The sequence below is a fragment of the Siniperca chuatsi genome, linkage group LG6 (assembly GCF_020085105.1).
Source record: "Siniperca chuatsi isolate FFG_IHB_CAS linkage group LG6, ASM2008510v1, whole genome shotgun sequence".
NCBI lineage: Eukaryota > Metazoa > Chordata > Actinopteri > Centrarchiformes > Sinipercidae > Siniperca > Siniperca chuatsi.
In genome coordinates, this window is record NC_058047.1 from 8,736,461 (window position 1) to 8,754,127 (window position 17,667).

General features: G+C 39.6%; 1 protein-coding gene across 9 annotated transcripts in view; it reads left to right on the forward strand.

Moving 5' to 3' along the window:
* dnajc6 (DnaJ (Hsp40) homolog, subfamily C, member 6) overlaps nucleotides 1-17,667 on the forward strand; it is a 45,934-nt gene that overhangs the window by 11,748 nt on the left and 16,519 nt on the right. For all 9 annotated transcript variants that reach the window (XM_044199713.1, XM_044199715.1, XM_044199721.1 and 6 more), the window contains 5 exons: nucleotides 3,295-3,430; nucleotides 12,494-12,543; nucleotides 13,507-13,655; nucleotides 15,359-15,481; nucleotides 16,944-17,077. In XM_044199713.1, coding sequence (XP_044055648.1) covers nucleotides 3,295-3,430; nucleotides 12,494-12,543; nucleotides 13,507-13,655; nucleotides 15,359-15,481; nucleotides 16,944-17,077 — 592 coding nt within the window. The remainder of the gene's footprint in view (nucleotides 1-3,294; nucleotides 3,431-12,493; nucleotides 12,544-13,506; nucleotides 13,656-15,358; nucleotides 15,482-16,943; nucleotides 17,078-17,667) is intronic.

Consider the following 17,667-nt stretch of genomic DNA (forward strand, 5'->3'; position numbering starts at 1 on the left):
TCTAAAAAATCTGTCCAGTCTTCAGCTAGTCTTCAGGTTTGTCCCAAGCTTAAAGAAGCCCTTTCAGATCAGTAAGATGAAAATAAGGCTATTTCTGTTAATTACTTGTTCTCTCAATGTCATACCTGTTAATGTATGAGTCAATTAAAGTGGCACTCCAGTGATTTAGCATTGCACTTTAGGAGAACTCAAAACAAAGCTGCAGAGGCTAAGATATCTTGACTTTTGACCTATAGTATGGGTCAAGCTCATAAAACACTGGATCCTACAATTCCCATAATGCAATAGCTCATGTTAGACCCCTCTGTTTGGTAATTGCCCATATCTTTCAAACTCCACATACCAAATTTGTAACACAGGTTTTCTAATGTCTAATGCCCAGTCCGAAATAACCCTAATGATATATATTTGTTTTAAGGTACTATATTAAACTTTTTTTAATACAGCCATTACTACACTTCAGTCACTGTGTGTGTGCCCATTCAGTTAAAGCATTTTCTGTAATTCAGTTTGCTAAGTCTCATTTAACAGCGGTAATCTTTATTGCCATAGACAAAGTTCCATTTATGGTTGGGAAATCATATGCTGTATGAGTTCAACAAGCAGGAGCTTTATTCTTGAGAAAGAATAAATCCCTGTCACACATTTCAGGCCTGTGCAGTCAGAGATGAAAAGTCTTAATTTGGAATTTAGTGAGGAATTGTCTAAAAAATGTGGTGAAGGAGGACAGGATGGAGGGAACCAGACAGGGAAGAGAGTGAGGAATGGAGGGATCAGAAGTAGACAAGTAAGGTTTGTGATGGAGTAAGGGGAGAGAGAAAACAGAGTGAAAGAATTTGAAGCAGTTACTGTTTGTGATTAATCAGGAAACTCTGTCTCAACAGCCAGCATTTCTCTCTGGATAGATTTCCTCAGAGACAGTGTTTGTAATGTCTTTGTGAGTATGTGCCTAAGTGTGAAAATCTGCTGTCAAAATCGATGAAAAGTGTGCTTCTCTATTGCACCACATATGTTATCTAGAAAAGGAAATGGTAAATCTTAGAGGATTTCCAATGAGGAAAAACTCGACTATTAGTCTGATAACATCAGCACTTTATGTGAGGAGCATGGCATGGACATGAACCGGACACCTGAACCCAGCCTGCACCTACATCTATCAGACCTGAGTTTCACCCAACATTATAATTTGGTTATTTCTTCATCAAAGGGAAAGAGCTATGATAGCTTTGGACACACAGAATGGCTTTCTCACATATGAAGATTCAACTACTCTGGAAGTGGCCATAATATAACTACCGTAATAGGTCTACACAGAATAAAGCACACCAGCATAAAATGGCCTGTAATAGCTAATTAGCTATTCCTCTTAGGTTATGTATTTAGTGGCAATAACATCACACAAATCTCAGCCAAGTACCAGCTAATGTTACATAGTATCTCATCATAATGATCCATCTGCCGCACCTCGATATCACACTCAGCTTACCTTTACTACTGGCTGACTTGACAAACATTAATAAATCCACAACAGATGTATAGGAGTGACCCAGAGTCATACAAGGTCATAATGTTATCACAATGAAGATGCCTTCTTCTGGATAATTGGGGATTTTGAGAAGCTCCTTTTTAATAAGGTTTTGCTTAATTTCTTTGATTACTGACTGTAAGCTTTATTTACAGTTGTGCATTAAGGGGTTTCGGTGTAGCTACGAAGCCTACGCACGTAGCTGCTGTAGCTGTGGTCAGCATGGGCTGCTTGTGTTTTCTCATAAAAGTTTCTGATGCCAATAGAGATTGTTTATAGTGAATATAATATGAAGCAAGTTGAAAAATGGCCACCATGATCACCGCTGTAACACAGTGAACAAAAGAACGTAATTACCTCAGCAGCATGGAACAGTTTCATGTTCAGTAATGAAACAAGGCGGACCTTCCCACCGTCACTTTATATCACAATGTAAATGAGAGAATGTAAACACAGTTAACTGTAGGGAATAAAGCACGAAATAGCCGGATGTATGATACATCCATTTAGTGTTGCAGTGATGCTATCAGCAGGTGAAATGCGATGCTGAAATATAAATATAAAAGGTTTAACCTCATAAAATCCAACTTTAGCTTTCCAGGCTAATGCAACACATAGACTACGCTCTCTGTGTCACTTTATATTTTCCCGTTTGGCATTAAATATCCTACTTTCACGCAAACTGACAGACTTCTTAATTAATTAGATTTGAAAATAACCAAACCTAAACCCCATCTGAGCCAACAGCTTTTCGGGACCTGCTGTGGTCAAGGCCCCCACTATGAGAACCACTGCTTCAGAGAGCCAGTTGACCCTTGTCAGATGATAAGCTAGAGCACAAAATTATGAAAATGACAGTGTCTTTATGACATTTTGTTGTCTTCTGTCTGTAAATTTCAACCATCACCTCATTGGTTTCCAAACATCTCGCCAACGCACCAAATTAGCCAGCTGGCACATTTGCACATTTACAGAATGCTGATTAATGTGTTTACTCCTTATAAATAAATAAATGAAATAAAATTGATTGTTGGTCTGTCCATGGGTAATTTCTTGTGGACAAGAGTACAAGAAAGAACCCAGGTGCTTTAGAGTAAACTCCAGCAGAAAATGCTGAAAATCACTGTTGAGGGTGATTTTCTGCTGCATCATGTTTAATGTCTGTAGATTTGTCAGCACTGCCAAGTTACAGCTCAAGTGATGCCACTGTGGTTGCTATGTGTGGATATATGAAGGGGAGACATAGAAAAAGAGAGGGAGACAGGAGGGAGAGAAAATCTCAGCTCACCAGAGGGGTGCTGACTAAGATATGACACTTGACACAGACAGCGTATACACACACACACACACACACACACACACACACACACACACACACTAATACACAGCTCCAGATGGTATGCATTTTATTGTGTGTCTCTTGTGTCCTTGTCCATCATTCCTTTACACCTACACACGTGTTTACTCAGTGTGTTGTGCAGTGATTCATATGTTCATTACTGTAGTCAAATGAAAACCTCAGTTTGTAATCGAAGGATCATATTTAGTCAATATGCATTGTATGAATTCTTAAAAGACATCATCTGCATAGAAAACGGCAATTTTTTTGTCTGTTGAAAAAGTAAGATAGGAGGTTTCTGTGCATTTACGTTGAAGTGTGCCTCTCTGTTGGCATCCTTAGTGTGTGCGTGTGTGCGTCTGTGTATGTGTGTATTTTGTTTCCCTCTCTGTTGTTTCCTTCTGATTGGCTAAAGGTTCTCTGTCCCCAGATATGGATGCCAGTTATGGTGGAGGACTGTTGGATATGGTGAAGGGAGGAGCCGGGAAGTTCTTCAGCAACTTCAAGGACAACTTGAAGGACACGCTGAAAGACACCTCTACCAAGGTCATGCATCAGGTTGCCACGTAAGTTAACTGTGCATTCATACATATGATGTACTTTTAGCTGCATTTTCGTTCCACTACAGCTACTGTTTAATTCAAATTTTGCCATATTTAGAAGATTTTATCACTTCTGGTTTGAAGGTTTGGAGAAAGTTTTGTATAGTATGGGATAACTAAGCCCTATTTGTGATCTAGGCACTTTGTATGTTACAGCAATCCTAACACTATGTGACCAGAGAAGTGGGTTCCTATATTTAAATCCAATATTTCCACAAACTGTGCCAGGTTTTACAGTAGCACCAGTACAAATTCCAGACTCCAAACTCCAGAAGCTAGGGCAGCGAACTTATCATACGTCCAGCAAAAAAAGACAGGAGCAGAGCCATGTTTGTAGTTGTGATACTAGAAAAATAGAAATATTTGATTGCTTTTTTTACCCCGCCCAAACATCTTATCCAGACTGTGAACATCTGTGAGATCACAAAAATGCCTCTGAAGCAACCTGCTGCTGTGTAACATTAATTAAATTAGGATTTGCATTAGGAATGTTATGTGTCCAGATCACAGAGTAATATCCAGAGTGCTGAGATCCCAGATGTGGCTAGGGATAATTAGATGTTGAAGAGCAAAAGCTGTGATCAAGTGGCTCTAAGTTTCTATCAGGATTCTCCTACAAGCTCCTAGAAACAGCACTCGGGAAACTTAGTCAACCTACATTGCCTTCTCTTTTAGTTTTTCATTTTCTTTTTCATTTTCATTTTCATTTTCTTTTTCATTTCTGTCCAAATTAAAGGAAAGGAAATAACAAAGGGCACAGGCTGACACTCACTGCCTACTGGTGGTGCAAGTGTCAAAATTGCTTCATTTGCAGTTCTAAACTGGTGCTGCTATCACCTGCAATTTGCTTGCCTGTATGGGTTAGAAAGTACCCATAAGTCCATAAGTGCAGATCTGAAAGTGCCACTGCCACAGCTCTGCAACTGGGTGATATTGGTTGGGCCTGGTTTTAGCTTCTTCATATCAAATATACTGTGTGCTCAAAATCCTTAAGAGGACAGTGTCAGAAATTAAGGACAAAAATCCCACAATGTGACAGCTGCTACAACCCAAATCTACAAACCAACCAATCAGAAAACGACATGAAATGACCAGACAACACCAGTGAGCTAGTGTAATGCTACTGCTGAAAAACATATTTACCCCAAAGTCACGTTGCATAATCAGCAACTGAGTCCACACTCTCGCACTCCTCTTCTTTGTTATTGCACACTCTATAGGTGCCCACAGCAAGAACCCTCATATGACAAGTGATACTATAGAATTTGGAGCAGATTATAAAGTAATGCAAAACAATTTCATGGCAGCATGAATCTTTCCACACTGCATAGACCTGGTCACCCCCTACACTGAATATTTTAACACATGTGACAATTATTTTGAAGATCCCTAACAAGAGATTACCATAATGAATAATTATGATTATAATGAACGATGAACAATGCTATTCAGAAATTTAGCTCAAATATTAAAATAGTTAAATTTTGCATGTTTATCTAGTTGATACCAAATGTAATGATTACTTTGATTAATTAAATGTTGTTTCAGCTGTTGATTACAATATAAAGTGAGTCTCCAGCAGCTTTAGATGTGAAACAGAGCGATGGGATGGAGGGAGGAAAGAGGAAGGTAGCAGAGTCTGGCACGGCTCGGTCATCCCAGTGTGTTTGTGCACAGGCATCTGCACAGGGCAGCACAAAGGGGCCTCTGTATTGTCAGAAACACACACGCTCACAGCTCCTCTCTCACTATTGACTCAGCAAGTTTGATCGGGATTTTTCTTCTCTTGTGTCTCCCCTCCTCTGCTGCTCACATCTTGGCAAACTCCCACTCTCCTGTCCCGTCGTCCCCTTGTGTTTTCTGCCGCCTCTCGCCTCTCATCTCGGCTCTACCTTCCCTCCTCTCCTCTCCTCTCCTCTCTTTGCTGCCGTCTATTGCTCCTCTCCTGGCTGAATTATTCATGGCAGTTCATTGTGCCAAATGGCCAGTGTACTGCTGATACAGAAGGATTCATTTCATTGTGTGTGGTGGTGTGTGTTTGTGTAGACTGTATATGTATGTGTGAGTGGGTGGTTGGGATAATGGGGCGGTGGGAGGCAGGCTACCGTGGCAACTGGCTGAAAGCCTCAGAAAAGAAAGCTAGATGGGCAGAGGTATAATAACGTTGCCACAGTTTAGTACAGCACACTTTAAAACTGCTTAGGTAGGTTTCTTTGATGATTCTATGTGTCAACATTAATCATCCTGCTGGGATCTGGCACACTGAAGAGTTAATTGTGCTGTTGTATGTATAACATTTATTAGCTTTATTTAGAAATGGAAGGACAGAAAAGATGACCAGCGATTTCCCAAGGTAGAGGGTGTACTCAATGGTATATTGCCCTCATGAATAAATAAACATACTGGTAACTGAGCTATATGGCTGAATATCTAGTATGGTAGATCTACAGAGCAGTTTCAAGCATGATGGAAGGATTAAATAGATATATTATCATGATTTTCTGGGTTCTGCCAATTGACTGTCTTTGGTTGTTTATGTGTGTTGCTCCATGAGGGTGGAACTTGGAGACAAAGTCAGCAGTTAATGATGTATTCCTGAGAGGTCGGCTGCTCTCTTTCACCCTGCAAAAAAGGCAATTCAAGGAAGTCAGAATATCTTATTTTAAGATGATAAAATCATAGTTTTCTTATCCAAGATAGATAATCGTGTCTGTTTGTGTTAGATCATTAAACCCGTTTCAAGGTAACTGCTCTTGATTTTTCACAATAAGATATTCAGTTTTTTTTTTCTGCTAGAACTGACAAGAAACAAGTCTGAAGCGTGGATTGCATAAATGTCGTGCTCATATCCTAGACATCTATTGAGAAAAATTAGATGTTTATTTCAAGAGATGAGTCTAAAAACTACACAAAACAAAAACAACACTGCAAATACTTTTTTATATTTTTTGTTGAATTGGTTAAAGCTGCTCTTATTAATATTTTTACATTAACAATGGATCAGATTACATTGCTCATAGTGACAAACCCACAGAGAATTATCATCTGACTCTGCAGTTCCCCTCAGCTTCAAGGAGTGTTTTACCGTCTTTCAACTCATTGTTTTGGTTTTACATTCCGCAGCTTTACTGTTTTGATTCACTCTCACTGCTCTTATCGACCTTGTTTCCAGCCTCAACAGGTAGCTGTTTTCAGCAAAAAAAAAAAGAAAAATACAAAAAACAACCCACTGTACACTATCTGCACCAAACACTAGTCTAGCTGGTGAACATAGTGAAGCATCTAACAGCTAAAGATCCAGATATTTCCCTCAGGAGTCAGTGGAGACCAGAGAGGGAGTTAAAAGGAGAGTAAATATAGGACTTACATACACCCGATGGAAAAAGACTCCAAATAAATGCTAATGTTGCCCTATATCTGCTGAATTTGTAAATAGACAACTGTTTGCTAACACTTTTGCTACATCAACTTCATACGTAATATTTTGTCAGTGTTGTGTTGAGCTGCCTCAAAAAGTGGCCCAAAAAATCAATTAATGCAGGATTAAGTCAACTTTTTTTTACTTCTTTAAGATCAGGTATTGTTTTGTGGTGGCCTGATTTTTATTTTAGTTTCATGCAATCTTTGTTTACCCCATTGGCAGAAATTTCTCTGCTTTTTTTTTTTATAGAAGGGGATTTTTTGCAGTTTGAAGGTCTGCTAGGTTAGCAGAATTTCTGCTGGAGGTTGTGTATGTGTGACTTCTTCCATCCCTGTTTATTGACTGTTGGAACACTTCAGTAGAAATCCCCCTGAGCATGCATGATATAAGGCAAAACCCATGTAAGCACAGTTGTTAACCAGGTCTTTTAACACCCCTAACTACACTTGATTGGTTCCTCTCTGGTTCTGTCTGATCTGTATTAAAGATCAAAGGCTGTTGCTGAATTATTTAAAGCAGCCTGCTTGTTTGTTTACCTGGCTCAAGAGAAATTTTGCAGGGAAACCAATCTGGCAACAAAACGCTCAACTGTGTGTTCCTCTGTCTGTGAGAAACACAACGGCGACGGAGTGATCTGGGTTTGTGAAAGGCACAGTGTCCTTGGTCTGCACCCAGACTGCCCCCAACCCCCCACCAGACACACATTCATCTCGCTCTCCTTTCTGCTTAGTCTCTCTCTCACTGGATTTCATCCATCCTCTCTCACTTATTTTCATTTTTGTTTCTCATTTATCCCCATTTCATTAACACTAAACTCGGCTGACATCTCTCTTTGTCTCTGTAATTCTTTCTCCACTAAACAACCGTTCCTCTCTTTTTCCAGTGGCCAAAAAATATAAATCATAATATCAAGGCACTTCTTGCTAGAAGGGTAATTTAGCTTAAACAAGTTGAGAGAATTGGGATGAAATGAATCAGGATCAACTAGAAAAAATCTGGTGTAGCCTTTAGTTTTGGCAGCATTTTTGACTGAGAGTGAAAGAAGTTAAATCTGGCCCTGGGGTTAGTGGGTTGTAGTGCAAACATTATATGGCCAGTGCCTTTCTGTTACCCCTTATTGGTTGTCATTCTCTACTTTAAGCCATCCATTAGGAAGCAGATATGCTATAACAATGCTGTTCAAAAAGACAAAAAGGCTATAAAATAGCAAATTTTGGAGAGAAGCATGTAGGGAATGTAGAAAAGCCAAATCTAATATCCATTGGGATCTAACCCACTTACACTGTTTGTTTGAGTGTGTGTGTGTGTGTGTGTGTGTGTGTGTGTGTGTGTGTGTATACTCACTGGAGACTTAGAGTCTCCTATAATCGGGCCTAAAATGGCTTTCGTGCTCCTGATGTTTACTTTCCAGGAGGAAACATAAACAACAGGCACTGTGGTGCTGGTGCTTGTGGGTGTCTGCATGTGTGTGTGTGTGTGTGTGTTTGTTGTCACTCTTCTGCCCTCACTATGCGTGTAAGTATGCAGCTATGCAACCAGCTAAACACGCTTCCAATAAAGGTTGAAGACAGTAGCTGGCCTTTGAGGTTTTTACGGAAAGCAATTGTGAAACTGTGAAAGCATCATTGGACAACAGGGGCGCCCTGGTAGCTCACCTGGTAGAGCATGTGCCCCATGTACTAAGGCTGCAGCCATGTTGTCCCCCTCCCTTCCTGTCTTTCTTCAGCTGTTTCTGTCAAATAAAGGCACCCCCCCCCAAAAAAAGAAAAATTAATTAGTACAGTAACAAGAGAACTAGATTCACAAAAGTATAGACTAACTGTCATATTGTCCCTCATGCCAGGAAGAAACAAAGTATCACCAGTGAAAGAGCAATATTAAGTCCCAATAGGAAGTACAACACAGTTAATCTAGTAAGTATACACAAAGAGTCCACAACAGTAAAAATATAAAGAGTCAAACACGTAACAGTTATCCCAAAAGTAATTAACTGCTACTTAGAATGTTGTATTATGCTGTGTTCAGACTACCAGCGAAAGCAACAAGTTACAAGCCATTTTCAATGGAAGCCGGTGACATGAAGCTACAAACTGCCGCCCGACACTTGTCCACGCTGCTCGACATGCGACCAATCATATGTTTTTGTTTCACCATTTGACCTTCTCTCCCCCCACAATTCCTGTTATGTTCCATCTAAAAAAATGGAAGAAAAACTTAAGTACGTCAACGAGCGCTTGAGCAACACTTCAACAGTGAGTCAGCGACAAAGTAGCTGTCTCCATTCATGCACACACTCAGAGCGATGGCAGCGAGCTACCACACACGTTTGGGGCTCAGTGTCTTACCCAAGGACACTTGGAAGGAAGTGGGGATCGAACTACCAACCCTGTGATCAGTGGACAACTGAGCCACAGCCGCCCTAGCTAGTGTAGTGGCTAGCTTGGTTAGCAAAACTTATCACAGAAAAACTAAATTCTATTAAATAAACACAATCACAAAAGAACTAATGAAAAGAATACCTACCTACAGATAATGCTCCAACAAGGGAATCTGGAGTGTAAATGGAGTAAATGAATATATCAATATTTCTTTGGTCACGAAACTAACAAAATGGTGGATGTAACAAAGTCAGTTAAACTGCAACTGCTATAGAACTGTGCCAGTTGCTATAGCAACAGAATGTTCTAACTGAAATCAACTGCTGGTGTCAGAATAGTCACACAACTGCATAAGCACACAAAGTCACTTTACTCTGGGTCATAATATACTTTTTACATGCTTTTAATCTAGCACTTTGTACAAAAAATACAAAGAACTTTCCAAACAACAGTGTGGGGAAATGCTTTATTGCGCTACAAAATTTTGACTTGCAAAGTATCTGGCTGTTTGCCTGCTAGTGAGCTACGCATTTAAAGACCAAGTGCAACAACTTTTCTTTCCATTGCTTTGCTTTGCTCTATCAAAACTTGTCAGTTGTGTGTCTTTGTTTCATGGGGGGTTCTTCCATCAAGCAAAGAGTTAACAGTCTTAGTTTTTATCATTTTGTTTATTTCATAATGCCCAAATAAATCATAAAAATCGATCTAGAGAATATGAGCCAAACTATAGCCAGAATATTTGAGGATTTTTCAGCCAACAAAAAGGCCAACGATCACTGTACCTAATTTCATCCATACATTATTTCATGATTTGATGGATCAAAAGGGATGTGTCATTATTTAGGAATATCATCCTCTCTGACCTTCCATCTTCCATTCAGTGAAGTGTAGCAGTGTTATAAGTGTAATAATAGGGAAAGTCTAAGATGGTCAGCACTTGTACTTTACATTTGCATTTCAACTATTATGCTCATTTGCACATTCATTTAAAATGGTTGGATAAATATTACTGTTCTAATAATCTATATAATCTTACTTCTGAGAGTTTATCCATTAAAATCCAGGTACACAACCTACAGAAAACCAGTCTAGTATTAAATTCTACAGTTTACATATAGTCATGATACTACATTGTATCTATCATATTGAAGGTGGACAATACTCACTGACCAATTTCCATAAACTCACCAGGGTCAGCTTTGCCCTTCCCCCCCATTTCATTATTTGCACCACACCTTGCAGTACATTTTAAGTGGCTGCAGTCCTTACCTCAAGAGGTCAGGGAGACTGCTCATTTGCATACTCTATGGCTATTGGCCATGACCACTTAAACCTGACACCTGACCTGCTTCTCTCCTCTAATAGCCAACCGGCTATTTCAGGAGAGAAGTAAGTAAAACCACATATTTCCTCTACACATTGATAGTATCATGTAATCTCATCGCTCCAATTTTGATCAGATGTGTGGAATATATTTCTGGGACAAAAACAAAGGGCTAGATAAATTGGTAGAAATTAATGCAGTTTTTTCAGTTCCTTAAAATATTTTTTAAACTTCAAAAATTCCTCTGTTTTTGCAAGGTAATAAACTATTTGTGCTCTAGCAACCTCACAAAAGTAATCTGTATACTGGCTTAAATAGGAGTATGCAGTCCAGATATTCACCTTTCATGTCACTCTCAGAGATAAACACACATAATTGGATGAAAATAGAAACCTGAACTGTGGTCCAATTACTTCATTATCCAGGGCTTACAGAGACAACAGCCATCTCCTCCCACCTTTCTCTCTGATGAATTTAACTCAGGTTGTTTGTTTTATTAGCAGTTGTCTGCTTTTTCATTGCTGTGACACACAAAAATTAAATGGTTTTATTAGAGTTGCCATATATGATGCTGTAAGAAGAATCACAATATCCAAAAATGCATTTATGTGGAACACCACAGAAAATCCCAAGACACACTAAGCCTGCTCTCACTCCCAAACAGACTAGTTGAGTAGCAGTGCATTACATAACCAGGTCTTGCATCAGGGCCATATGGCTCTCCTCCATGACCACACAGAGATGACTTCCCCAGATCTGCTTGGGGGATTTTCACAGTAGCCAACAACTCAACTCAATCTGATACACATTAGCCTGCTAATGTGCTTTGCATGATAATTGCAGTACGGTGGGAAGTCGAGCCGTCTGCGACTGTTGGGTAAAAAAATCAACTCTTATTTTAGTATGATAACATCACATTTTGCTTATCCAAGATAAATAATCTTGTCAAGCACCATTTGCTTTAGATCATTAAACCTGTTTCTAGGTAACTTCATAGATATTAAGATATTTAATCTTAATGACTGACAAGAAAGAAGTCTAAAGCACGTATTGCATAATTGTCACACTCATCTGTTGTCCCCCGGACATCTATTGAGATAAAACTACGTTGTTATTTATTTCAAGAAGAAATAAGACTATTTTTGTGAGTCTGTAGTCCATTTAAACAAATCTCACTCCAACCCAAAACCGCACCCTGCACCTGCTTCATAGTGTTTCATAAGCACTGTTTTCCATCACTTCCATGGTGCAACAGTAGTGGATTTCTTGTATGTGTGTGCACTGCAGCTGCTCTCAGAGTTAAAAAAAATCTCCATATGGAATAGCTAAATTTGGCAATGAAAGGCAATGATGCTCAATTGAAGAATACACATATGGTATTCCTTTGATTGCAAGCAATTCAGCCTAGTGTAGTGAGCCTGAATAAGACAACTTCCCCACAGCCAGACACATGGGAGCTTCTGCTCTAAAGCCTGTTAATGACTTGGGCATGCATGACATGCAGCCTGATGCACTGACAGCCTGAGGCAGAGAGGTGGATCAACCTTTTGGAGGCTGGACAGTCATGTATTGATCTAATTTTAATGATTTGATATCTTTCAAGAATAAGGCATCTCCTGACCCTCCTGACTAAATGCTTAAGTTGTCTGAAAACACATGTGCATGCTGTATCTGATATAACAGTATACCTGTAATGCAACAAATTTCACAAATACTGAGCAAATGAAATGAAATGTTTTGAGTGTCAGTGGACTCTTTTAATATTGCTCGACATATTGCTGAAGGTCGTCAGCGCTGTTGCTTGTAATGTTTTTCTCTTCGTATTGCTCTTTCCTTTTGTCTGTGTCATGGGAATTGCATGAAAAAATATTTTAAATAATTAAAGGTTACTTTCTTTGTTACAGGTACACTAAAGGGGAGCTGGACATTGCCTACATCACATCACGGATCATAGGTAAACACATTTGGTTGCAGCTAATGGACTTTGTGTGCATGTGTGAGCTGTGTGTACAGATGCACTCTTAACATTGTCACCAGAAAGAATAAATCAGGGAAACATCTGTCTCGTCCCCCCTGAAAAGTTAATTTCAAATCTTAAAATCACCTATGACTACATAAGCAACAATCAAAGTAAAACATGTGTTAAGTTATTATTTATTAAGAATTCAACACTGAAAAACTCAGCTAATCAGCTTTCTTTAGGACTGTGTGGGTTTGGTTTATTCAGATTTGATTGACAGTGACCAAACAACCCAACAACTATCATTAGATTCAAATGTTGCTGAATCCTGCTGAATTGGTGCATGGAAATACATGGCTGAAAATAGTGTGTTCATGTAGGATCCCAATGTTCAGAGTCAGAAGCTGATTAGGAAAAATAGCTTTCAGGGACTTACAATGTAGAAAACTCTACTTTACAGATAAGAAGGTTAAAGTGTATTTTATCTGCATAATATAAGAGAATGGAGGTTCATGTATGACAGTATTAACATACACATAAACATAAGCATACACAAAGCATAAACACATATAGATAAATAGACACCTGCATGCTCAGCTCTCCCTCTGTCCCCCTCTCTCATTCTCAAATTGCTTACAGCTTCACATGCTCATGAGTGTGGAGCAGCAGTGTGTCCTTTAGAGAACATAGTCAGCTGGACATTTGTCACCTGAGGGCTTCTATCCCATAATGCTTTGTGTGCAACTGCTGATAGTCATGCTTGAATGTGGACCCACTCTCCATATTTAAAATTTCACTCCACTTATTGCAGGATAACCGTAGAAAAGGGTTAACGATTAAGGACATTGTCAGAGTGTGAGCCTATTATATACTGTGTATGTAAACATCTGCACAGACAGTACATGAAATTCCTCAAAACATCTCATCCAGCAACTGAATAATGGAGTTTTTTCTCAGTGATGACCTACCCGGCGGAGTCAGTGCAGATTGGCTACCAGAACCATGTAGAGGACATTCGCTCCTTCCTCGACAGTCGCCATGCCGACCACTACACTGTCTTCAATCTATCACAGCGCAACTACCGCGGCGCCAAATTCTCCAACAGGGTGAGTGTTATACTGCCCCATGAAGCTACACATGAAGCCATTACAGAATTATTAGTTTGTACCTAGTTGTTATTGATTGCTGCACCATTGTCATACCCTAGATTATTACAACACCAGAGTGAGATATGAGGATTCACAGTATTTACAATTTGCTGGCTATTTTTGGTCTGCCAACGTTTTACATGTGCTCATAAACTATGGAAGCACCCAGAGTGAAGCCTCTAATTAGATTTCCCCAACTGGGCCTATCATTGCTTGCCACTCCTCTGTCATTAAAGCTACAAGTAATTTTTGTCCACTGGGGGGCAAGTCGTCGAGCAAGCTTGGAGTGACAAACCCAGAGAGGATTATCATCCGACTCTGCAATTCACCAACAGCTCTACAGAGCATTTTAGCATCTTTCATATTGTTTTGGTTTTATGGCCTGCAACTTTAGTTTTGGTTCACCCTACCTGCTTTTGCTTCCTGTCGTAGCAGGCATCTGTTTTCAGCTGCTCTGATAAAGCTGTGATTAACCCTCTGTCTGCTACCTGTCCAACACCAAACAGCAGACAGACAAATAGTGGAGTATTTAACAGCTAAAGAGACAGATATTTCCCTCAGGTGTTGGTGGAGACCAACAACAGAGCTAAAAGGAAAGTTAGCATTTAGACTTACATTCATCAGATTGCCAGAAACACAACTGCAAATGAATGCCAATGTTGCTCTGCGTCTGCTGAATGTGTAAAACAATAAGGTGAAAGTGGCTGAGAGCTTCAAAGAGCTGCATAGTTAGATGTTGTTTCTCAGTGAAGAGTCAGCATCATTTTATTTTTATATCAAAAAGGAAGTTTGAGACAGACACCATCTGAACTAATGACTAGCTACGTACTAGCCTTTCATGCTTTAAAGATACACTGTGATTTTAATATAGAGCCCCAGTTAAAAAAAATCTTCTTCCAGTTAACTGTTTTTGTGGATGAAGTGTGAGCTGGAAGGGCATTTGTGGATTTGGGGATTCTCTTGAGTAATGCAGCAACATCAGGGAGTATATCTTTGCAGAAACAAGTCTTTTTTTTTGCTATTTTTAATCTTCAAGGGATGTAACACAGAAGTGATTCAACATGCAGTGTATCTTTTACATGTCACCACAGCATTAACCACTTGTGACCACAGATGTCTCTAAATAAAAAATATAATTTATGGGTCACTAATCCAATTGTCCCAGCTGAATTACCATTCAAAAACCAGAATTAATTTGGATTTGGACTGAAGTGAAGGCACATGTGGGATCGTTGTAGATAAAAGACTGCCACCCTCTGGCAGAAACATCCAAGAAATCTGAGGAGTCAAGCTGTGGAGTTAACATGGCCAAGATGGCCCCCTGTCTGCTTGTGGAAGTAGCTGTATCTCTAGCAGATGACTCATCATGGCAACTGGTGTGTTGTGTTGCTCTGCTGATGCAGTGCTGTTGCTAACCTCTACCTCTCCTTTCTCCTCCCCTCCTGATTTTATGTCTTTTTTTGGTTTTTGAACTCTTCCTCTGTTTCTTCATCTTTCTTCTTCCTTCTTCTCTCCCCTGACTCTGCCTTCCTTTGCTCGTTTTCTTTTGGCCTCTGTGTCTTCTCTGCTATTTTTCTGTCTGTGTCTGTCTGTTTCTGTGTCTCCCTCTGTTTTCCTCATTCTTCGTCCCACTCATATTTCTCACGCCAACTCTATTCCAGGTATCAGAGTGTAACTGGCCTTCTCGCCAGGCTCCCAGCCTTCACAACTTGTTTGCTGTGTGTAAGAACATGCACAACTGGCTCAAACAGAATCCCAAGAATGTGTGTGTCATCACCTGCTCGGTAAGAAGACGCTCAAATATAGTACCTTCATCATATTCATCCCTATCCTCCATTTATTTCTCATTGATTGTCTGGATTCTTGTTGATTTAAGTACTGCTTGCTTTTACACTGCTAACCTTGTACATTACCATGTTTCCTTCAGTTTACTATGAAGTGTAGGTACATGAAAAGGCACTTTTGATTGTCAGCACTGTTTTGTTTGTCCCACAAGTTGTGGGACAATCTTGTGTTTTAATTGTCCTGTGACCCACTTTTGAGTCTATGCACAGCGCTCTAAATATACTGCCAGAGGACTAATTGAAACACACTCAAAGTCCCTCAGTATCCCATTTAACATATTTCACTTCACAATGATTCAGAAAGATTACGTACAATTTTATTGCCAACACAGGTGATTGGTCAGCTTGATTGTTGCATCAAATAAAGTGCTATTGAGAAAGTTAGAGAAAGAAAAACCTCATAGGGAAAACAGGTTTTAACAGTATGAAACATGGTGACAGTTTCAAAAAGTGACATGTTTAGTCATCATGTAATAAAACCGTCAACCTCTTGTTTTTCTTCTATATAAGTAAAAACAAAATTCTCAAGCTGATCTTCCCACTTTCAATCAAATACCACACACACAAGGAAGCTTAACAAACCCCACTTTTAGCCTCTTTCCTATTTATCTGCTCTTCCTCTCCTCTCACTGTTGCCAACCCTGGATGTGACAATGTTGGTCTGCCTTGTTTTTAATTTAAATATAGTAAAACACAGCTTGGAGCTTATCAAACTGCTCTCATTGTTTCTGTTTAGTTCCTATCAGTCCTTCCTATCAGTGTCTTTACATCTGTTGTTGCTTAACAGTTGGTCTTTGTAATGAAAAAAATAGTTGAATGCTCCTGACAAAGTAGAAGAGAAGAGCATTTTAGTCCTGCATGTTGGCCTTGGAGGTTCACAATCAGTCATGTTTTTGTATGTTGGTCATAGAATTGGAACGGATAGATGCATGCGTGAATCTCTTGTTTAGGTGTCTGTGTTTGGTAAGAGATATTACAGTTAAAGAGGCAGATAAAGAAGTCTTATCCAAAATCCATGTATTTTGCTTGACAGATACTGTCACTACTGAAGTATTCAGTGAAACTGGCCTTTCTGTCTGTTCTAATTCAGTGACAGCAATACTGTACACTGGCATGTGATAGAGCATGTTATTGCCAAGTCACTGCGGTTTTGCCGTGGCTTGGCAGACTGCTCCGCCTTGCATAACCTCCACCAAACGGTTCCTCTCAAAAAACAGTTTTCTCTACTTCAGATCACAAGAATGTTTTTGTCTCCCTGTAAACTGAATTGAACTCAGAGTGAATTTATAACAGTTATAAGGAACAAAAATCTCTACTACCATTACATTTAGTGTTGGCCTGTTGGGCACATGACTTCATCATCAGACAAATCCTTAAACTCTCCTTTGTTGTTTGTTTTTAGGACGGTCCTTCTCCCTCGGGTGTTTTGGTTTGTGCCATGTTCTGCTTCTGCCACCTCTTCAACAACCCGGTTCCCGCCATGCAACTGCTCAGCGCCAAGAGACCAGGTTTCGGCCTCTGGCCCTCACACCGCAGGTTTGCATCCTTAAACGTGTGTGTGTGCGTGATAGAAAATGAGAAAGAGAAGAGCAGAAGTGAGAGAGAAAGAAAGGACATGGAAATGGCATCTACAGTAGACATACTTTGTAACACCTCTTACACATCTTTCCTGTTTTCTCTGCCGTTAATTCCCATTGTTTACCATCTGTTAAAGCTGCCAAAATTAACTCAAGAACAAAATTAAAGTCAGGCAGAAATAGAGCGGAGGAATGTAGCTTTGATAGATATCAGAGGAAAGATGAAGAGACCGATCACCTAAGAATCATGGTCAGAGTTACAAGTCAGTGGTTTATGTGTGTGTTGGGAGTGGACATGACCGATTACCTGGAATCATCACTTATTGTATGCAGATTTGATATTTCTTAGCTGTTGAAATGACTAAATGTAGCTATCTAATAAGTTGACCATTACCGCTGATAGTGTATTGACAGTAAGTTGACAGCTTAATTTGTCTCTTCTATACACTTGTCTGTATACATGTATGTAAAAATTGCTGGGTTACTGGAAGTTTTCCAGCTTCCAAGAAGAAACACTGATTTGATGAGGTAAGAAACACTTTCACATTA